General features: G+C 32.5%; 1 protein-coding gene across 1 annotated transcript; it reads right to left on the reverse strand.

The window, feature by feature from the left end:
* Window positions 1-3,206: 3,206 nt before the first annotated feature.
* LOC127872096 (leukocyte tyrosine kinase receptor-like) lies at window positions 3,207-18,575 on the reverse strand. The gene is made up of 11 exons (XM_052415425.1): window positions 18,474-18,575; window positions 17,802-18,027; window positions 16,939-17,029; window positions 7,753-7,817; window positions 7,343-7,472; window positions 6,918-7,015; window positions 6,705-6,797; window positions 6,417-6,518; window positions 6,038-6,172; window positions 5,665-5,755; window positions 3,207-3,428 (listed from the first exon to the last, which is right to left on the reverse strand). The coding sequence occupies exons 2-11, from the start codon at window positions 17,978-17,980 to the stop codon at window positions 3,207-3,209; spliced, it is 1,206 nt and encodes a 401-aa protein (XP_052271385.1). The 5' UTR covers window positions 17,981-18,027; window positions 18,474-18,575.
* Between the last annotated feature and the right edge of the window lie 1,883 nt (window positions 18,576-20,458).

The raw sequence follows: 20,458 nt of genomic DNA on the forward strand, positions 1-20,458 counted from the left end.
TGTAGTTTTCTCAAACATTCAGACACAATAAACAATGAAAATTGTACATGGTCTAAACATACTTTTTTTTGACGCGTTTGCTATTCAAGATGACAAACAAACAAATAAATACAACAGTTTTTGCTTTCTAACATGCTTAGAATATTTCGTGCAAGGTTTTCCACGTTGTTTAAGCTTTTTGTTAGATCTGTGGCGAGTAATTTGGAAACTAGTACATCGTCTGAACGTTTTTTGTTTGAGTACATCGTCTGAACGGTTTTGAGTACATCATCTGAACTGCTTCTGTTTTTTACTTTTAAACTACACAGTCGGCTGCTCCATAAAACCACGGCACCACTTTGCAAAAATATCAATACAGAATTATCTTTATTCTGTTTCTTACTGATCTGAACGCCGCGTATTGGCTTTCAAACGATATTTCTCTAGCTGGTTTATCTAAGAAAGTCGTCTTGGAAGCCGATATTAGCGCCTGTCCAAACTGTTGATGCTTGCAAAAAGTTGTGAACTTTAAAACTGTCCAGTCGATAGTGAATCGATACCATTATTTGCAAATGTTATAAGCAATAACTTGCCTAGGAAATATTCGCAAAGAAAAACAATGCGTGATGTATGTATATTTCAATATAGTCTGCAGCTCGTGATAGTAACAGCACGCACGATGCTAATGGAATCTCCATTTCCAAATCTCGAAGGATTGCCCTATTGTATACCCTAATCATCGTCTTTTCTCTCTTTCGTACGGTCGTGAAATATAAGCATGTTGATTGTCTACTAAGTCCGTTAATGGTCGTCTCATCAATAAATTCTCTTTCCAGAAAACCATATGATCGCCTTGAGGACGCCATAAATGCAGCGACAACACGATAGAGCGTAAGTAACTTTAAAAGAATGGTGTACACTCGTTCTCGAGAGGATTTCACATTGTTTGTCATAAACTTACTTTTTAACGTATCATTGCTCCACGAGTATATTGAACAAACGTGGTTTTACTGGGAAAGTGACACTCGATCAATTTATTCTACTGTTTACTGATCAGTGTAAATGGCTTGTTGGCAGAGACATTCCGAAACACGGTGTGAGAACCGAATACCTTACTGTAATAAGACAGTATATTCATGAGCTATTCGTTTTCCACAGGAGTGCATACATTTATGTTTATTTTACAAGCTTGATATGAATTACACTTCCCATTTGACAGAAAATAACAAGAACACATCTAAATGTTAGTAATTTAAATTTATTTACTAGTTTTTGTAAAATTATGGGCATTTTTTTACTGTTGAATTTAGCTGAAAAGAATTAACAGGTCTCAAAAGTTAGATAAATTGTGGTAACTTACCAACTATCTGCAACTCATCTTGCTACCAGTTGTTTATAAAAAATATATATTATATTCGATATTTTGCATGACTGTCCCAGTCCTCAAAGCCGAGCGGAACTGTCTTTTTATTAGGATAGGAGTTAGTGTTCGTGTGTCGTATGAATAGATATCGTTTCAGGAAAACTAAACATTTATGTCGTCAGATGTCAAACAAAAGAAGCAATTTGGTTTATTGAAAGCGTTCATGTACATCGTCTGTTTATCTAAGCTCTATAGCAAGCGGTATTGATGTAAGACGAACGGCATATTCAATTTGCTACTCAGGATTTCTAGCGCTTATTTAATTAATTGCATCGACTTATTCACAAAGCTAATCGCAAAAATGCGTTCGCGAAAATACAAAATTTACAAAATCAAATAAATAATTTACAGAATTCAAATTGAACGAGCCTGTCTTCGTTGCATTTATAGGTATTACGTTTGTTATTTGCATAGCAAATTATATAACCGCCCATATAGTCGATAAATAAACTACATAATTCGTTCGGGTTAAAACAAAAATCATAATCTGATATTCGTTTGTCTTAAAGTTCACACTATTAGCCTTAAATATCATCAATTTTAATAAGTTGTATGCATTTTGAAACTAATGGGGTGAAAAGATAACACTGTAAACAGAAGCAATTTTATAATGATCAATTCAACAAACACCTCAACTTTCCTTTAAGAATATTCAAACTGACAAATGTTAAAATACAGCAAAAATAACACACTGAATAATACTACAAATGGATAATATTGGGAGTAAAAGAATACTGAGCATGATAGAGAGACAAGAGACAATAATTTGTGTAGATTAAATAGTATATACATTACTATGTTAACGTAACATTGTCACGTGCAATGTGGTAGCCATTTGTATTAATTTATACTAACGAATAATACAAGTATGTGTATCTATTATCACCAATGATGCGTATTAATCAACGAAACAGAAATATATTCTTGAAATTAATATAATATAAAACACATGTCATGATATCATACACAAGGAATGTTAAACAAGTAAAACAACCCTATCGTGTATGGCACACGCATGTTGAGCAAATTCGTTTGACAAAGACAACAACAATACTTCGTCTTGAAGACATTAATTCGTGGTTATGACCCACATTGTACACAACATATTTAAAGCTTTAAACGCGTTTGTCCTTTTTTATAAAAACTGCTGACGAATATATGCAATTTAAATATAAACATGGCAAAGCGCTTGAAAGAGCACTGATCAGCACTTTGCAAATCGTCTCAGCATACCATGCACAATACTTGAAGTTATTCTTTTATAATTTAATTGCAATTAGTGAATAATCATATAACCTTAAATGTTTTCTCATCCTATCATACGCTGTCTCATATGTACTCCAGTTGCTTCCAAACAGTGGTCGTTCTCCTAGCGTCCAAGGCTGTTTTCTAGAGCATGTCATGCGAAGGTGCTGGGATAGCCCAAACCTTTACTCTAAATGTGTGGCACATCTTGCAAAACATGACTATGTTTATATAAGTTAGGCCACATAAAAACAATAAATAGCAAATGTGCGATCCGTTTCGTATTTCTGCATGATAGCGTTACAGTTACGGAATGATAAAGATAAATTGCTCTTACAAGCAAAACTGTTGTTTTTTTAATCACAGTGTATAAATGAGTCAATTAAGCTCATTCGCACCATTGTATTTTCATGTAGATGTAGAATCCAAATCACCAGCGTTAATACTGCTTACACTGGATATCACGAATTGTCATTGAATATCTCAATGTCGTATTATGTGAACATCAGTGCTCACAAATCAAGTTCCAATTTTGTGTATGAATACTGTTACGGACACCCTACTGGTCTGGAGAAGCCAGTAACAACGGTTCTCGACTTTGTGACTCGAAATGAGGCCTGAACTCAGCTGCGGATGACGGGGATGGGGAATGAAGCGTATTATCGATCTCCTGATTGTCTGCGTCGTATGAAGATGACTTGGCCAACGTTGAAGCGTCTTTGAAACTTTCCGCCATCGCAAAGTGACAGAGTCCCACGGGAGCGTTCAGCACCTCGTCATCCTTAAAACAATATCATTTTGGCAATGAGAAACACTTTTAGATCAATTAACAATGTTATAATGATCTTGGTGCTTATAAATCTTAAACACACTTATTACACCAGAAGCAGCAATGGTTTGAGTGCGTATTAAAGTTTTTTTTCACAAGGCAGTTTTATTTGAAATCTAAATCATGTATGTAACATGCAGTAACGTATGTCTTTTGGTTTGTCCCATATCCCATGATTCAGCTATATTGTGTTGACTTATATGTATAACCCAGGTATAGTAAATTTAAAAACATGTCATTTATATTTACACCTTATTTCAACGTGAACTTTTTCTTTTAACAAAGCAATGGTCGTGTTTTTTTAGATACGCACACCTCTTTTTGAGCCCAAGATGAATCACAACACACGAAACGTATACATTCATATTGATCGACTAGCGTGACATACAATAAAAAAATATCGCGATAATGCTTTTTATTTTAAATAAATATGAAGGTTCTGGCACACTGAAGGTCATAAATACACGTATCACGATCTTTTATCAATACGACATAATCGTTGAGATAGGAAGGCCTGTTGTCGCGTAAAAGCAAAAGCTTTTGACAATTGTTTCAATCTTAGAAAAAACAAATGAAAAAGCGTCCATGATATAATAATAAGAGACCACAGTTAATGTTTGTATAGCACATTAAACACTGTAGACAGATTAATCGGCATCTATTAGCATTCAACTTGTAATTAAAACTAATAATTATTCGATGTTTACACAAACAATATAAACAAAAGTATGTATAAAATTTACATTAAAATACAACAATAAGGACACATTCAACAAAGATGAATAAGAGTCCAACTGTCAAAGTCAGTACAGGGTATGGGCCATGGGGCTAACATGAATAATGTTGTTTTAGCGAATACAAATAACGTTCTGACTTATGCTGATGTAATACTACAATCGTTAAATTTTGCCATCACGAAGAATAATTTGAGCAGCTGAAAAACTGACATGTTAAATTAAAAAATTTTGGAAATTGTATGCAAAATGGACTTTTAACTATTCATTATGTTTTTTACACATATTTTGATGAAATACATAAAAAAAAACAAGATATGTGTTTGTCTGAAACACAATGCCCCCTAATGCGCCGCTTTGAATTAGGTTTTTTTACCTTTGACCTTGAAGGATTACCTTGACCTTTCACCACTCAAAAAGTGCAGCTCCATAAGATACACATGCATGCAAAATATCAAGTTGCTATGTTCAATATTGCAAAAGTTATGAAGAAGGTTAAAGTTTTGTTTAAGTTTTGGGACACACACAGACACATACAATGACAGACAGGCCAAATCAATATTCCTCCGATCTTTTGATCCGGAGACATAATTATGTTACCAAAGCGACTATATACTATATATGGCTGGTTAAATCTATTTTAAACAAACATAAACATACTGACATTTTGTCACGAGTTTTTATGTCAGTATGCTGTTGTGTCGAAACCAATGATTTCAGTGTATGGGGAGGTTTACGCGTGTTTTCATTTGTAAAATCACGAACCCAACGCATTTTTTAAAACTTACATTTACTATAACACGTTCATTGTATGAATAAATTGCAGCTTCTTAAACACAACTAAACGTCCCCTTTTAGTAAAGTGTTTATTGAGCGTCGCAGTTTAGTTTATCGTTTATTATAAAGTGTTGCAAGAACCACCGTTAGAAAATATCCGTCAATATACCAAAACAAACGAAACGTTATGTACGAAGTTGATATTTTCCAATAAACAATAATGCTGTTAGTCTGCTACTGTATGTTTTTTGTACTCAGAAAACTCAAACACAATTTTTTAATAAAATAATATAAAATATCAACAAAATTCCTTTTCATTTTCAAATATGTCATCAGAAAAAGAAAATATGTAGAAGATTATCGCTCTGCATCTCATGGCTGGTCGTTTATTAATGATACGTATACTATTTAATATTTTTTATGGCATCAACTTATAATTACTATATTAGTTCGCGATGATGTCCGAGAATGTTTACTTTCCGAATGTGTTCTTAATAGATAGCAAAGAATCGGGCGACGAAAATATGTTTGTGTCGTTTATTTTCTTCATTACGTTTAATTGCTTGATCATTAAGTAACACGAACAATCAATGTTAACTTCAAACGGTTTTGTTGTTGATTTTTGTTATAGGCATTTGTAGTTTTAGACATTCCGTTTTATAATTATAAACAATTACCTGAAGGCACATATCCAAAAGCTCAATTATTTCTGAAAACGTCGGTCGAATATCGGCTATAGAGTTCCAACAGAGAATCATGATCTTGTTTCTGAAAATTGTTAACGATAGATACAGAGAGAGTTGCATGGACTAATGATATCATAACATAACCTCTTAAAGCAATTGCACGTGATTGCGAGCGAAAAATAACAAATATGCTTTCAAATAACGTAAGAACAATAACTTATATCTATACTTACGATAGTCTTTTTTACATTGCAAACGCGTCAGCTACACTTTATTATTCGTTTTTATATCTGAGTAATGTTCCCGAAATAAACTACATTAATAGGTAATTGTATCTTAAGCTATATATAGGCCAAATACTAACAGTCGAGCTGGGCATTTCTCTGGCGGTTCCAGGCGGCCACCAGACGATACAAAATGCATGACATCACTGTTCGTTTGCCCAGGATATGGCATGTATCCCAATGTAAACATCTCCCACAGCAAAACACCGAATGACCTTGAATCAAAGTATACCGGTGCCTTAATAGACTCAATTAGTGTGATGGGTTATCAAATGACAATATGAAATAAAACAAATTCACATCCAGAAATACAATTATAACGGTTTTTTGTAAGTATTTATGTATGAGGTACAGGTTAATTTCAAAGTTTAACATCCGTGATCTTTAAACATTATTTGATGAAAATACCAAAAAGGCGTAATATTGTACTGCAGCTCTTATCTACTTAATACACCTTACCAAACATCAGTTTTTGTGGTGAAAACGCCATCCAGAAAAGCCTCGGGAGGCATCCATTTTATCGGAAGCATTGTCTTTCCACTTTTTCGATAGTAGTCGGCACTTCAACATCAAACGACAAATGGTGATACACTTGCACTAAGGTTTCTCTACTCAGAATATCAAGGGACCGAGGTATTTCAATATATTTCAGATTCAATCATATTGACCATCTACGTATTTCACAAGTTGCATAGTTGCAATTGTGTATGTAACAAAATCACAGTGGATACGTTGTGTACTAAATACCTGTAGATATCTCTAGACATCCCGAAGTCTGCTATTTTTGCAATACGACCTTCTCCACGTGTTGTTAACAAGCAGTTTCTTGCCGCTATGTCTCTGTGCAAAAGACAGCAAACAATGTTAGTACCATCGTGCCTCTCGTATAATTGTAATTGTAATTTAGTGCAGTAAACTTTTACTATTATTGCAACATTTTGTGTTGTTTTGATTTCAGACCTGTGTACGAAGTGTTTTTCTTCTAGATGGCGACATCCGTTAGCGACGTCTAACGAAAGATGGACGAGTTCCTTCATACTCAGGGAGTAATGTTGGTCCTGAAAACAATTTTATGTTCAATTGTTACTTTAAAAAAACATCACATATTGCTTAGTAAACAAAGTAATCTTTTAGATAAGGCAAACGTTCACAAACACGTTTTCATTTATACCGTCAAACTGCCATTTATAGTAATATGCTTACATCATAGTAAAAACAACATAAGAGTATTATTCCTTTGACACCATTAATGTTTGTTTACACATAACCGGTAAAAATAAACAAAGATTCAAATAAATTTGAAATCAGTAGGAGATTTATCACAACTTTTAATCGCAAACAAACATTTATATACAAAAACCTGTTTACCAGTAACAGTAACTCACCGTTTTTGGCCTAGAGTCCCTGAGGAATGTTTTAAGATCGCCCCCTTCTAGGAGTTCTAGAATGATGTACCTAGGGTGTTCTTCAAAGCAAACCCCTAGGCACTTTACAACGTTCTTGTGCATAAACTTGCTGCGATAAATAGAATGGAAAAAATGCCAGTTTGTATATTAATTACATACCAATGTATAAACGGTAAGGTTCGTTGTTAACCAAGTATTTCAAACATCTATACATATACTAGTTTTTCAAAATTGCTTTGATATTGTCAACCATAACTCAGCATGTGGCGATGTTTATTTTTTTGTGGTGTTATTGCTTACAATGATGTCCCGAAAAAAACGAGTTTTAAACTTGTAAAAAGTTGTGTACGCAGATTGTTCTACATGCTGCTTAAGTATTACCAGTCTACCTTATTATCACAGCTTCCATCATAAAATCTGTTTCCGCCTGTTGGGTACTTAATGCTGGCAGCGTCTATAATGACACATATTTTACCAAATATGATTTATACATTCGTTTTCAAAGAGAAACGTATAAACAACCTTTTAAATGTTTTCACCTTAAAATAAAAATTAAACTATATCTTAAAGTAGTGCAATACGAGATTCATATCGACCGATAAATTACATAACATGATTTATATATAGTTACTAACGAACGGGTATTTTATATACTAAAGGCATGTTAATTCTTTATAAAAACTGATTAAGTTTCAGAATGAACGGAGTTAGTTTCAATAACAAGGAGCTTTGCATGCACGATATTAGATGAAAGCTTTCTTTTCGACGCAAAAATTATGACACGTATAATACATACGCCAAAAAAATTGACACTGCTTTTATCTGACGTTTGCTTTGTTGACGCTTTTATATGCTACACTAGTTTATTATTAAATAAAGTAAGGCTTTGGTTACTTGTAAAATATTATACCTCATACAGGGTATTAAAATGTTAATGCATGCTGTTATTTTTAAATTCTATACGTTATATAGGAAGGTACAATCTCTTCAGTATTAATAAGAGTATTAATAGATAAATTTGTTAAACAAAATTGTATATCTTGTTCCACCAAACAAATTATCAAACCCTTTTTCCCCCATTATTTAAGCTTATACTAAGAGATTCTGAAGCAAAAAAATACTTTACAATATTCTAAATAAAGTAACAAAAATCAGTACAAGCAACATGATGAACTAACCTCAATGCCCCAATAAATAAAAACAAAAATTTAATTGCATTCGTCTTCACACGAAACAGACGAACATGGCTTTAAAAACATTATAGTGGCCCGAAAAGTTATCTTTGGCAAATGTTCTTTTTATACACTATATAGAAAATATGTAGCTTGACCGAATAGATCAACTTTTTATATGTGAACGTTTTACTTTGTATGTGCTCTTACTTCTCTGTTGGCGTCTTCACACGAAACAGACGAACATGGCTTTAAAAACATTATAGTGGCCCGAAAAGTTATCTTTGGCAAATGTTCTTTTTATACACTATATAGAAAATATGTAGCTTGACCGAATAGATCAACTTTTTATATGTGAACTCTCATAAACCACCAAGATCCAAGATATACAATTTTACATGGGGCTACTGCTATAGATGTTATATACGCGCTTAAAACTCACTAATTTTGATGCATTCCTTTTACTTCAAATCTGTTTAATAAGGTGCTAATATTTTTACTAATTAAATCTTAAGTCTTGTATAATACACCATTAAATGAGGGAAAACGATCCATCACATTTATAAATATTCAACTATAATAACTTTGTGTCTAGACCTTATATTGCAAGAAATTTTTCCTTAGGAAAATTGAATGGGTATTTTTGATTGGTATATGCTTTTTAAAGAGATATAAAATAATAATAAGGTGCTAATATTTTTACTAATTAAATCTTAAGTCTTGTATAATACACCATTAAATGAGGGAAAACGATCCATCACATTTATAAATATTCAACTATAATAACATTGTGTCTAGACCTTATATTGCAAGAAAGTTTTCCTTATGAAAATTGAATGGGTATTTTTGATTGGTATATGTTTTTTAAAGAGATATAAAATAATAAGCATGCGTACTTAAAACGTTTCCTTCTGCGTGTCAACATTTGTTCTATGTTTGTTGTTAAAATGTGTATATTTTTAAACTGTTTGTTGTTTTGCTTTTTATAAGTATGTAGGGCTTGTACACACACACAAATCGTATACAAACAAGCACACACGCACATACTCACACGCATACACACACGCATACACACGCATACACATTTATAAATATTCAACTAACATTGTATTTAACACATTCTTTTTTAACAAATACCCTTTCTAAATAGGATATTTATAACATGTACTTTTGATGGGTATATGATTTTTTAATTAGATATGAAATAATATGCATGAGTACTTAAAACATTTCCTTATGCGTGTCCCTTTTGTTCCGTTTTTGCTGTTTGAATGTGTATATTTTGTAACTGTTTGTTGTTTTGCTTTTTCAATTATGTATGGCTTGAACACATAAAACCGAACACAAACCAGCAAACACGTACGCACACACGTACGCATACACGCACACCTTTTGTTCCGTTTTTGCTGTTTAAATGTGTGTATTTTGTAACTGTTTGTTGTTTTGCTTTTTCAATTATGTATGACATGAACACATAAAACCGAACACAAACCAGCAAACACGTACGCACACACGTACGCACACACGTACGCACACACGTACGCACACACACACATGCACGAACGCACGCACGCACGCACGCACGCACGCACGCACGCACGCACGCACGCACGCACGCACGCACGCACGCACACACACACACACACACACACACACACACACACACACACACACACACACACACGCACACACACACACACACACACACATACGCACACACACACGCATACACACGCATACTCATTTATAAATATTCAACTCTGCTAACATTGTATTTAACACATTTCTTTTTAATAAATATTCTCTCTAAGTAGGATATTGACAACACGTACTTTTGATAGGTATATGATTTCTTTAAAGAGATATGAAATAATATGCATGAGTTCTTAAAACGCTTCCTTTTGCGCGTCCCTTTTTGTTCCCTTTTTGCTGTTTAAATGTGTATATTTTGTAACTGTTTGTTGTTTTGCTTTTTTTCAATTATATATGGCTTGCACACACACAAACCGAACACAAACAAGCACTCACGTACGCATACACGCACGCACGCACACACACGCGCGCACACATACATACGCACGCATACATGAGCGCGCAATCACACACACAAGCACACGCACACACACACACACACACGCATACATACAAGCATACGCACGAATACACATACGCATACACACAAGCATACACACGCATACACATTTATAGATATTCAACTCTACTAACATTGCATCAAACACATTTTTTTAACAAATACTCTTTCTAAATGGGATATTTTCAACTTGATTAAAAAAATAGTGTAACTGCATACCATTATGCTTGGAAACTAACTTTTTGCTCTATTTTTCCCTTCTTTATTTGGAGAGGTTTTTTTTCCATATAAAAGCATAGAGCGCTTAAACTAATTTCGCTTTCGTTTTTATGTTTAAATGCTCAATAATGCTTAAAATGCTATCGATGGCTTTGCCTGTTATTACATCTTCCGTATTTTTCAAGAATTGTAGTTTTTTCCTTATGAAACTTGAAGGTGTATTTTTGATGGGTATATGCTTTACAAAAAAAATATGCATGAGTACTTAGAACGTTTTCTTTACGTGTCTATATGTGTTCCCTTTTTGTTGTTTAAATGTGTATAGTTTGTAACTGTTAAGCTTTTGCGTTGTTCATTTATGTATGACTTGCACACACACACACACACGCACACACACAAACTAAAAGCAAACACGTTCATACACACACACGCACATACACGTACACACACACGCGCACGAACCCGAGCGCACACCCTTTTACATGTACATGCACATCACACGCGCATTTCACGCGTGTCATAACGCGCGCACACACCCGCAAGCACAAACACGAAAACATACGCACCGAAAGACCCCTCATACACAATGTAATAGTTTTTATTGTTTTATTAGTATTAAATTAAAACACCAATCTTCGGTTTTATACATATACGTTTTTGTCTCTCAGATCACAATCTTAATTAACTTGCGTATTTCCAGTGTACGGAAGTGCGCTTTTTTGTCTTTATTGCTGACAAGTCGTTTATTTGATTTTTTCTCTCTTTTGTGATTATTTCTTTTTTCTTATTCATTTATATGGAATATTCATTCCTTTGTATCCCTTATTTTTGTTTCCTATTTTTATTTGTTTGTATGAACATCTTATGTCTTATTATAGAGAGCAACTGGACATATTTTAAAATAGAAACTTACTGGACAAGCACATACAAATTACCATTCACATCACCCTCCACCCACTTAAATGATTAAATTATGTACTTTAAATGTTAAAGGATTAAACAATAAAGACAAACGAATAAAAATCTTCAAATGGTTAGACGAAAAAAAATATAGTATATGCCTTTTACAAGAATGTCATTTGACACCTACTTTAGCACAAACCTTAAAAGATGAATGGGACGGAGAAATCTATCTCAGTGGAGAACATACTAATAAACAAGGCATTGCCTTTCTGATAAAAAATAATATAGGGGTCACAGTCGATAACTTTAAGGAAATAATAATTGGTAGACAAGCAAGTATAGATATCAAAATACACGAAACACAAATAACACTAATCAACGTCTACGGCCCTAACATAGACGATTCCACATTTTACGAAACATTACAATCCTTTATAATTAATAACCAAGATAAAAATATTATAATCGGTGGTGATTTTAATACTGTCCTGAACCCATTATTGGATAAAAAGAATGGAAACCTTTATACTCATACTAAAAATAGAAACATTTTAAATAACATAATTATAACCTACAATATGATAGATATCTGGCGTACAGTATACCCAAACGAAAGCAAATTCACCTGGCACTCAAACACAAAACCAACAATATTTTGTAGATTAGACTATTTTTTAATATCTGAATCTCTTTGCAACATTATTGACACATGTAACATAAAACCAGGATTTATGACTGACCACTCTCTAGTTGAACTTAAACTCCACAATATACAACCTGAAAGAGGCCCAGGATACTTTAAAATTAACAACAGCATTTTATTAGATGCACAATATCAAACACAAATAAAACAGGAAATATTAAATACAGTTCAAAATAATAAAGATGCAAACCCAAACACCTTATGGGAAGTAATTAAAGGAAATATACGTAACACAACAATTAGATACACATCATTTAAACAAAAAGAAACACACAAACTTGAAACTGACACCATCAAAACCATTGAAACACTTGAAAAACAATTGCATCAAACAAACACAAATGATACCACCGACATTGAAAATGAAATAACATTAAAAAAACAAATATTAGATGGAATCTATCATACACATCTCAATGGAATAATACTAAGAGCGCGTGCACAGCATGTTGAACACAATGAAAAAAATACAAAATATTTCGCAAACATTGAAAAACGTAGAAGTGAACAAAAAACTGTACACAAATTAGTAGTCAATGGCAAAGATATAACAAACAGAACTCAAATACTAGAAGAACAACGTTTATTTTTCGAAACCCTCTATAAAAGAAAAAATGTTGAAAATAACACCCTTTTTAAAAATACACATCACGCTTTAAACCAGGAGGAAAAACAACTGTGCGACGGATTGCTTAATGAATATGAATGTGGATTAGCCCTAAAAGAAATGCAGAATAACAAAAGCCCAGGATCTGATGGCATCACAATCGAATTTTATAAAATATTCTGGAATGATATAAAAACACATCTAATTAATTCACTAAACTATTCATTTAACAACGAAAACTTAACTACGCTACAAAAACAAGGTATTATATCACTTATTCCAAAACCTGGAAAAAACTTAGAATCATTATCAAACTGGCGCCCAATAAGTTTACTTAACAATGATTATAAAATTGCAACTAAAAGTATAGCAAACAGAATAAAAAAAATATTACCATCAATCATTTCAAAATCTCAATCTGGTTTCATAAAAGGACGTTACATTGGTGAAAACGTTCGTCTTATCCAAGAATGCATAAACTATTTCAACAATTCAAATAATCCTGGTCTAATATTCTTTGCAGACTTTGAAAAGGCATTCGATTCGCTTGATCATTCATTTATGTTCTCTTGCTTAGAAAATATGAACTTTGGTGAAAGTCTCATACAATGGGTCAAACTATTCTATACCGATATTAACAGTATAATCATTAACAATGGCTTCTTTTCAAACAGTTTTAATATCGAACGAGGGGTTCGACAAGGATGTCCACTCTCATCATCCCTATTTATTATTTGCATCGAGTATCTATCACATCACATCCAATCAAATAAACACATAAAAGGCATATCACTAGAACCTGACGAAGAAATCAAACAATCCCTATTTGCTGACGATGCAACTTATTTTTTAAATGACAATTACGATTCTTTCCATAACCTTATAGAGTCGCTAACCCTTTACGGAATGACATCGGGTCTTAAACTAAACAAAAGTAAATGTACTGTGCTACGAGTAGGTAAATTAAAACAAAGTAATGTTCAATATAATAAAGAAATGAAATTTAATTGGACATCCGATGAAGCCACAACGTTAGGAATTACTTTCACAAATAATGAAAAGGATACAGTTCTAAAAAACATACTACCTAAATTACAGAATTTTAAAAACTGCTTAAAATCATGGCATCATCGTAAACTTACACTTATTGGAAAAAACACAGTATTGAAAACGTTTGCACTTCCTAAGTTAATATATGTATTTACAGTTCTCCCAAATCCACCAATTGATGTTATTAACGATATAAAATCAGCAATATTTAATTTCATATGGGACGGTAAGCCTGATAAAATAAAAAGAACTCAGCTAATTCAATCTGTAGAAAATGGAGGTATCCAATTAACGAACATTGACTCATTCTTGAATGCAATCAAATGCAGCTGGGTTAAAAGATACCTAGATAGTACCAATACGAGTAAATGGAAATTATTCTACCAGAAAATCCTAAAAAAATATGGTGACTCCTTACTCTTTGAATGTAACATCAGCAATACTATCTTACATGAAATTGCGAACGAAAACATATTTCTGTCTGATGTTCTATCAGCGTGGAGTGATGTCACTCATAATTTAGAAACCCAAACCAGCAGTAAAACAATAATATGGAATAATAAAGACATAACGTCAAACAATAAGACGTTTTTCTATAAAGACTGGTTTGAACGAAGCATTAAATATGTCGACCAATTATATGACTACAGAATTAAGGATTTCTACTCTTTTGATAATATATGCTACATATACGGAATACCTTCAAATAATTTTCTGAAGTACTACACACTAATCAAAAGCATACCCATACTTATTAAATCTGAAATCAATACAAATAATACACCATGTACTCAAACAACATTTGTAGAAAACATACTTGGAAGAAAAAACAAAACAAATAAAATATTTTACACACTACAAATTAAAAACCCTACAGAAAACTCCAAAATCAAAAATAAATGGCAAGTCCTTTTTGGAGAAAATGAACTAAATTGGAAACACATATTTACCATGCCATATAAAGCAACAATTGAAAGCACACTGAGAAATTTTCAATATAAATACATCCATAGAATTATAGCTACAAATAAATATCTCTATAAATGCAAATTATCTAACTCAAATCTGTGTGACTTCTGCAGTGAAAACATTGAAACTATAGAACATCTTTTTTGGGAGTGCAAACACATCCAGCCTATTTGGAATCAATTAATATCTTTTCTTGAACAACATCAACTAAACATTAAACTATCTTTCTTAGATGTAAGTTTCGGAATTAACTCATTGAAATCAATAGACTGTAATAATATTGTGAATTTTATGGTAATATTGATGAAATATTTTATCTTAAACATGAAGTACAAAAAACAAGTACCAAATTTTAATTGTTTTGTCCATAGTCTTAAACTAAAAATCCAGATTGAGAAAGAAATAGCCCTCAGTAATGACACATTACAAATCTTTGAACAAAAATGGAATCGGATTAAATTCTCATAATGTTTTGTCCACTAATATACATTTCACTCTAATGTTAGTTTACCCCTCTAAAATAGTTTTGTTTATTTTTTTTTTCTCAATCGGACAAGATCATTGTGAATATACAACAAAACACACAAGTCCAGTATGCTTTCTTCCGACTTTATACAACTCATCATTGTTCATAACTATGTCTCTGTTGTTCTTTTCTTTTCTCTCTAAAAAATATATATATATTAGCATATCTTGTATAACATGTCTGAACTTTATTGCTTTGTACAATCACTGTGTTGTATGCTCATATACATGTTTACATTGTATGTATGATATTGAATAAAAAAAAAAAATTAAAAAAAAAAAAAAAAAAAAAAAAAAAAAAAAAAAAAATTTAATTGCATATTTGAGCTACCCTTCTTCATAACAAAAGCTGTAAGGGTTCAGTGGTTCAGTGGTTGCAAAACAGAATAATTCACAGGATACTTTGCTCAAAAAGTCTTTCGAAAGTTACGATTCATTCATAATGTTCGTTTTGCAAACAAAGTGATGAGCATTTCAAAAATTTATTCTAGCAATGTCACATATCTTAAGCACTTATTGGTGAAATGTTACCAGGACAATCTTCTCCTTTCATTAATATCCTTTAAAATTTTAACACAGTCTGCCATAAATAAATGAATACATGAATTTCTAGCATAGCAGGAGCAAAGAAATATATAAAGTTAAATATGATACTATGAGAAAAATATCAACTTCATAAAACAATTAAGAATCATTTGATCGTGAATGACAACTTTTTAATACACTTGTCTGAAACACTAAAATTTAACTAGGTGATTGTGGTAGTTATTGTTCTGTTTTGAGAACTTTTTACAAAGGCTATTTTAAAAATACTATCACTTAATCACAAAAATTGTAGAGCCTTCGTGTCGTAAAGTTAACCATAAGCATAAACACGTATTATTGTTCTCTATGCATTTGCTATCAGGTATTTTAATGAATATATCATTGTTTGTCTTAACCCACTGAACAATTTTCATGTCTATACAATTATATTCACCTTTTGTGTGTCTCCATACCTTATTCATCTTATAGTACACTTAAAATATCCTTGTTTTTTATATTTACATTGGCAAATGTATTATGTTTAAATTACAATCCCTCAAAATTTCAACATACACGTCTATGCATTAGCTCGCAAACCTAAGAAGTGTTGAATTTGTTATTTTGAACATTTCTGATTTCATTCCATTAGTTTTCAAAATCTTACTCTTAGTTGTTCAGAAAAATGGAATACATATACAAACATAATGATATAATACTAAAAATCGTCATAATTATAAATATGTTTTGATTCAATAGTGAAACAGTATCAAATATAAATAATGGCCTTATCACTGGCAACAAGTTACTTACTTTCACTGCAACTGATAATTCACTGACGTTAGCACACATGTTTTTCAATGTCCCTTCGTACACTTCTCCAAAGGCGCCTTGCCCAAGTAGTCTAAAAAAACATAAAATAGGTTTTTTAAAGACCATTGCAAAAATTGATATACGTGTACTCTCCTTATTGATACACTTTATAAATGTATATAAAATGATTTAATTGCTTTTCTTCGTCGGATTGACTTCGTGTACCTCAAGTTGATCATTTATGCCTCGGAATTACTACACTTTATTATCATTTCAAAATATTTGAATTAAAAGTGTTTTAAAATGTAAGGACGTCTTAAGAACAAATGCCTCTGTCTTAAAAAAATGTTAATCTCCACGTCAAAACTCTTGCTGGTATGTAACATACTAGCTTGCTCACCACCTTGAGGTCGAATGCTTGAATACTAGCAAATGTAAGTTTGGTATAACATATGTTTTCCTCAATATGTTATTATAAAAAGAGAAAAATACAATATCTATGGAGTGATTTTATGATGCAGATATTGCATCCTAATTACTGATAATTATTTGTACCCCGTATTTCAGTAAAGATTTAACAATACATAACATGTAAAAGTTATTGCCAATATGCTTCATTGTTTTTTCCCATTACACGTATTGATTCAATTTAATCGGGCGATAGGCAATAAAAACACGAATGTCAATAACAATGAAGTTTTTACAGTGTGCAAGTAAATTATGAACAAAACATTCACAAAAAATTGCTTAAAAAATAAAATAAATAAATTACAAATAAAGAAACAGCATAATATCGTATTCTCCCACAGCACGACTCATTAAAGCACAGTGTAACTTGATGACTATTTCAATCGCCACTTTACCGTATCAATTTCAGTTTATTTCTCGGAATCTCCCTCAGCTGCTGTTCTGGATATTTGGCAGTAATGAAGTCGTAATTTGGATTAAGTTCCGTGACGGCACAACGAAGCTGCATATCAAAATTGACCGCCTGAACGGCTGAGCTAGCGGGATTATTTTCATCCGAGGGGGTCGTCACCATTTCTAGGTGAGAGTTTTGTTCGCATTGTGCTTTCCGTTGTCGAAATGCTGTAATTAAAACAATAAAAATTGCAACTCTTCGTTTCAATTTCATTATATTAATATAATTAATTGCACAATCCAAGCTTTGTCATCACGTAAGGTTCATCCAAGCAAAATTTTAGCACATTACTTCCATCAAAACTCAACTTTATAATCAACGGAATAATTCTACAAATAAATTATCTCTAATATGTTCTACAAACAAAATATTATAAACTGACGTTCGATGTGTGAAAAAAAAAACATTTGAATGGACAATTCGATTTATAAGAGAAACACTCGATATAAACATTAAACACCACGTAAGCAGAGCAAAATATAGCACAGACATAAAAAAGAGGAAACAAAACTTCGGACATTGCCAAGCTAGATACGCCGCATATATTCATTTGTGTGGTAGTATGGTTGTGACAATGGTATCTTGAACATACAATTTCAATGTTAATACTTACAGAAACAGAGAAAGGCAGCGCACAAAATGAAAGAAATTGCGATGCCAGACACTGTGATGACCGCAATGTAGACTGTCCCGATCTTTCCATTATTTTCGGAAATATACACGGTTGCCCCAGGAACTGTCGTATTGTCTAAACAATATCAATATTTTAAATTAGATTGCACTATTTTGCCGTATTGAATGCATGCTTGGAAAAAAACATTTGCCATTATAACAATCATCGATTTTGAGTTCTAGCTTTTGATCCTAAAACCAACCTAAAATGTAACCCAACTTCTCAAACTTAAGACACACAACTAGTTTAAAGGAGTGTGTTTGCAATTAACCCAGCATGAATAAAAATCACAACAATGCATTGAAATTAATACACATATTGTGACGTAACACAGAAAATTATATTAGGATTAATAATTTTATAATCAAATTGTAATTATATACGGGTTAGTTATTTTATAATCAAATTGTAATACAGAGGCAAGAAATATAAAAAAAATCATAAATAACTAAATAAAGACGATTAGTAATTAAGATACCAAACGAAAACAAAGTAATTAACGTGTCATAACATACAATTAAGTCTCTTCTATATAATACCTAAAAGTATCGTGACTTGTTAAATGCATAGAAACAATTAGTAAGTACATTAAGCGGGGAGAAGCGACATTCCAATGCGTTTTCCAGGTGTGAATGCAAATTGGAGATGTCAACTTAAATGGAGACCCGCGAGTACAGAGGCGAAAAGTCCGTTGGGACGATATGTCATCTGTCCAAGAACGGCAAAATTCACATGTTTGACGTCCATTACTTGATGACAGGCGTGGGTCACGAATAAGGCGAGTACGTAACGAAATTGGTATAAATACCTCGTCAAAGTATGCAGATAGGACACCCTTGCCTTCTCTTAGGAAATATTCATTTTGTGTTATTTACTTTGATTTTGAAATTATTTGTTTATCTTAAATAAAGAAGTTTAACTTTACATTCAGACGTGTGATTCATATTACGTGACAATATAACCAGCACGATAATAGGTTATCGAACTGATTCTGTACAAGGTATAGTCCGTGATCCTACTAAAGAAAAACAAGTATGTATATTAAGTTCGTGCCAATAGTTGACTGTTTATATAAACATCTAAACGAACAATATAGAATATGTTAGCTAAAATAACATAAACACCATGCACTTTCAAAATAACTGATATAATGAATTTAGGTGGAGGTAAGTATGTGTTAAGGTGTGCATGCCCGCAAACACAAACATATCAGTTTGTAGTTCTAAAAGCGCAGACAATACGAATATTGCCTTTAAGTTTTCCTTTCGTAGAATCCGATGTTGACGTCTCATTAGGGGCCTTGACACTAGATGGAGGATTATCTAAAAACAACCAGCAAATAATAAGACAACGTTAATAAATTAAGCAGCACGTGTCATTTCATATATTATTAATAAATAGTCTCCGACTAATATAGCATTGGCGACAAGATGCTAAAACCCAACGAAATGACCTAGAGCATGAAGAATAAAGATAGATACACATGCGGATATGCGTTAATTATCGCCCATAATCCTCATTTCCAACTAGCAAGGCTAAACATTGACAATTTCCGGTTAAACTGGATTTGGGTTAAGACCTTACTTCATTAAAAACAATGCCAAACTATCGGGAAAGTGTCGTCCTGATTTTCTCGTGTGTTTGTCGCGTAATCTCATTTTAAAAAAGGAGCTTCCAATTAATCATTGCTGTTTGTTGATATGTTAACAGGGTCACATAGCATTGACAGCTTTGTTTTGGTACCTTTTAGAATATGACAGTGGAATTTAACATCTTTGGTAAATTCCTGAATAGTAATTATTTCGCGATCTTCAGAAATGTCTTTGACAGGATCGGACTGAAAGTCAATGCCTGGAAATGATGAGTTAAAACACATTTTAGAACATCGATCTTTTCAAAACTGATACAGCCAGCAGTACAAACAC

This window comes from Dreissena polymorpha, chromosome 3 (assembly GCF_020536995.1).
Source record: "Dreissena polymorpha isolate Duluth1 chromosome 3, UMN_Dpol_1.0, whole genome shotgun sequence".
NCBI classification, from domain to species: Eukaryota; Metazoa; Mollusca; class Bivalvia; order Myida; family Dreissenidae; genus Dreissena; species Dreissena polymorpha.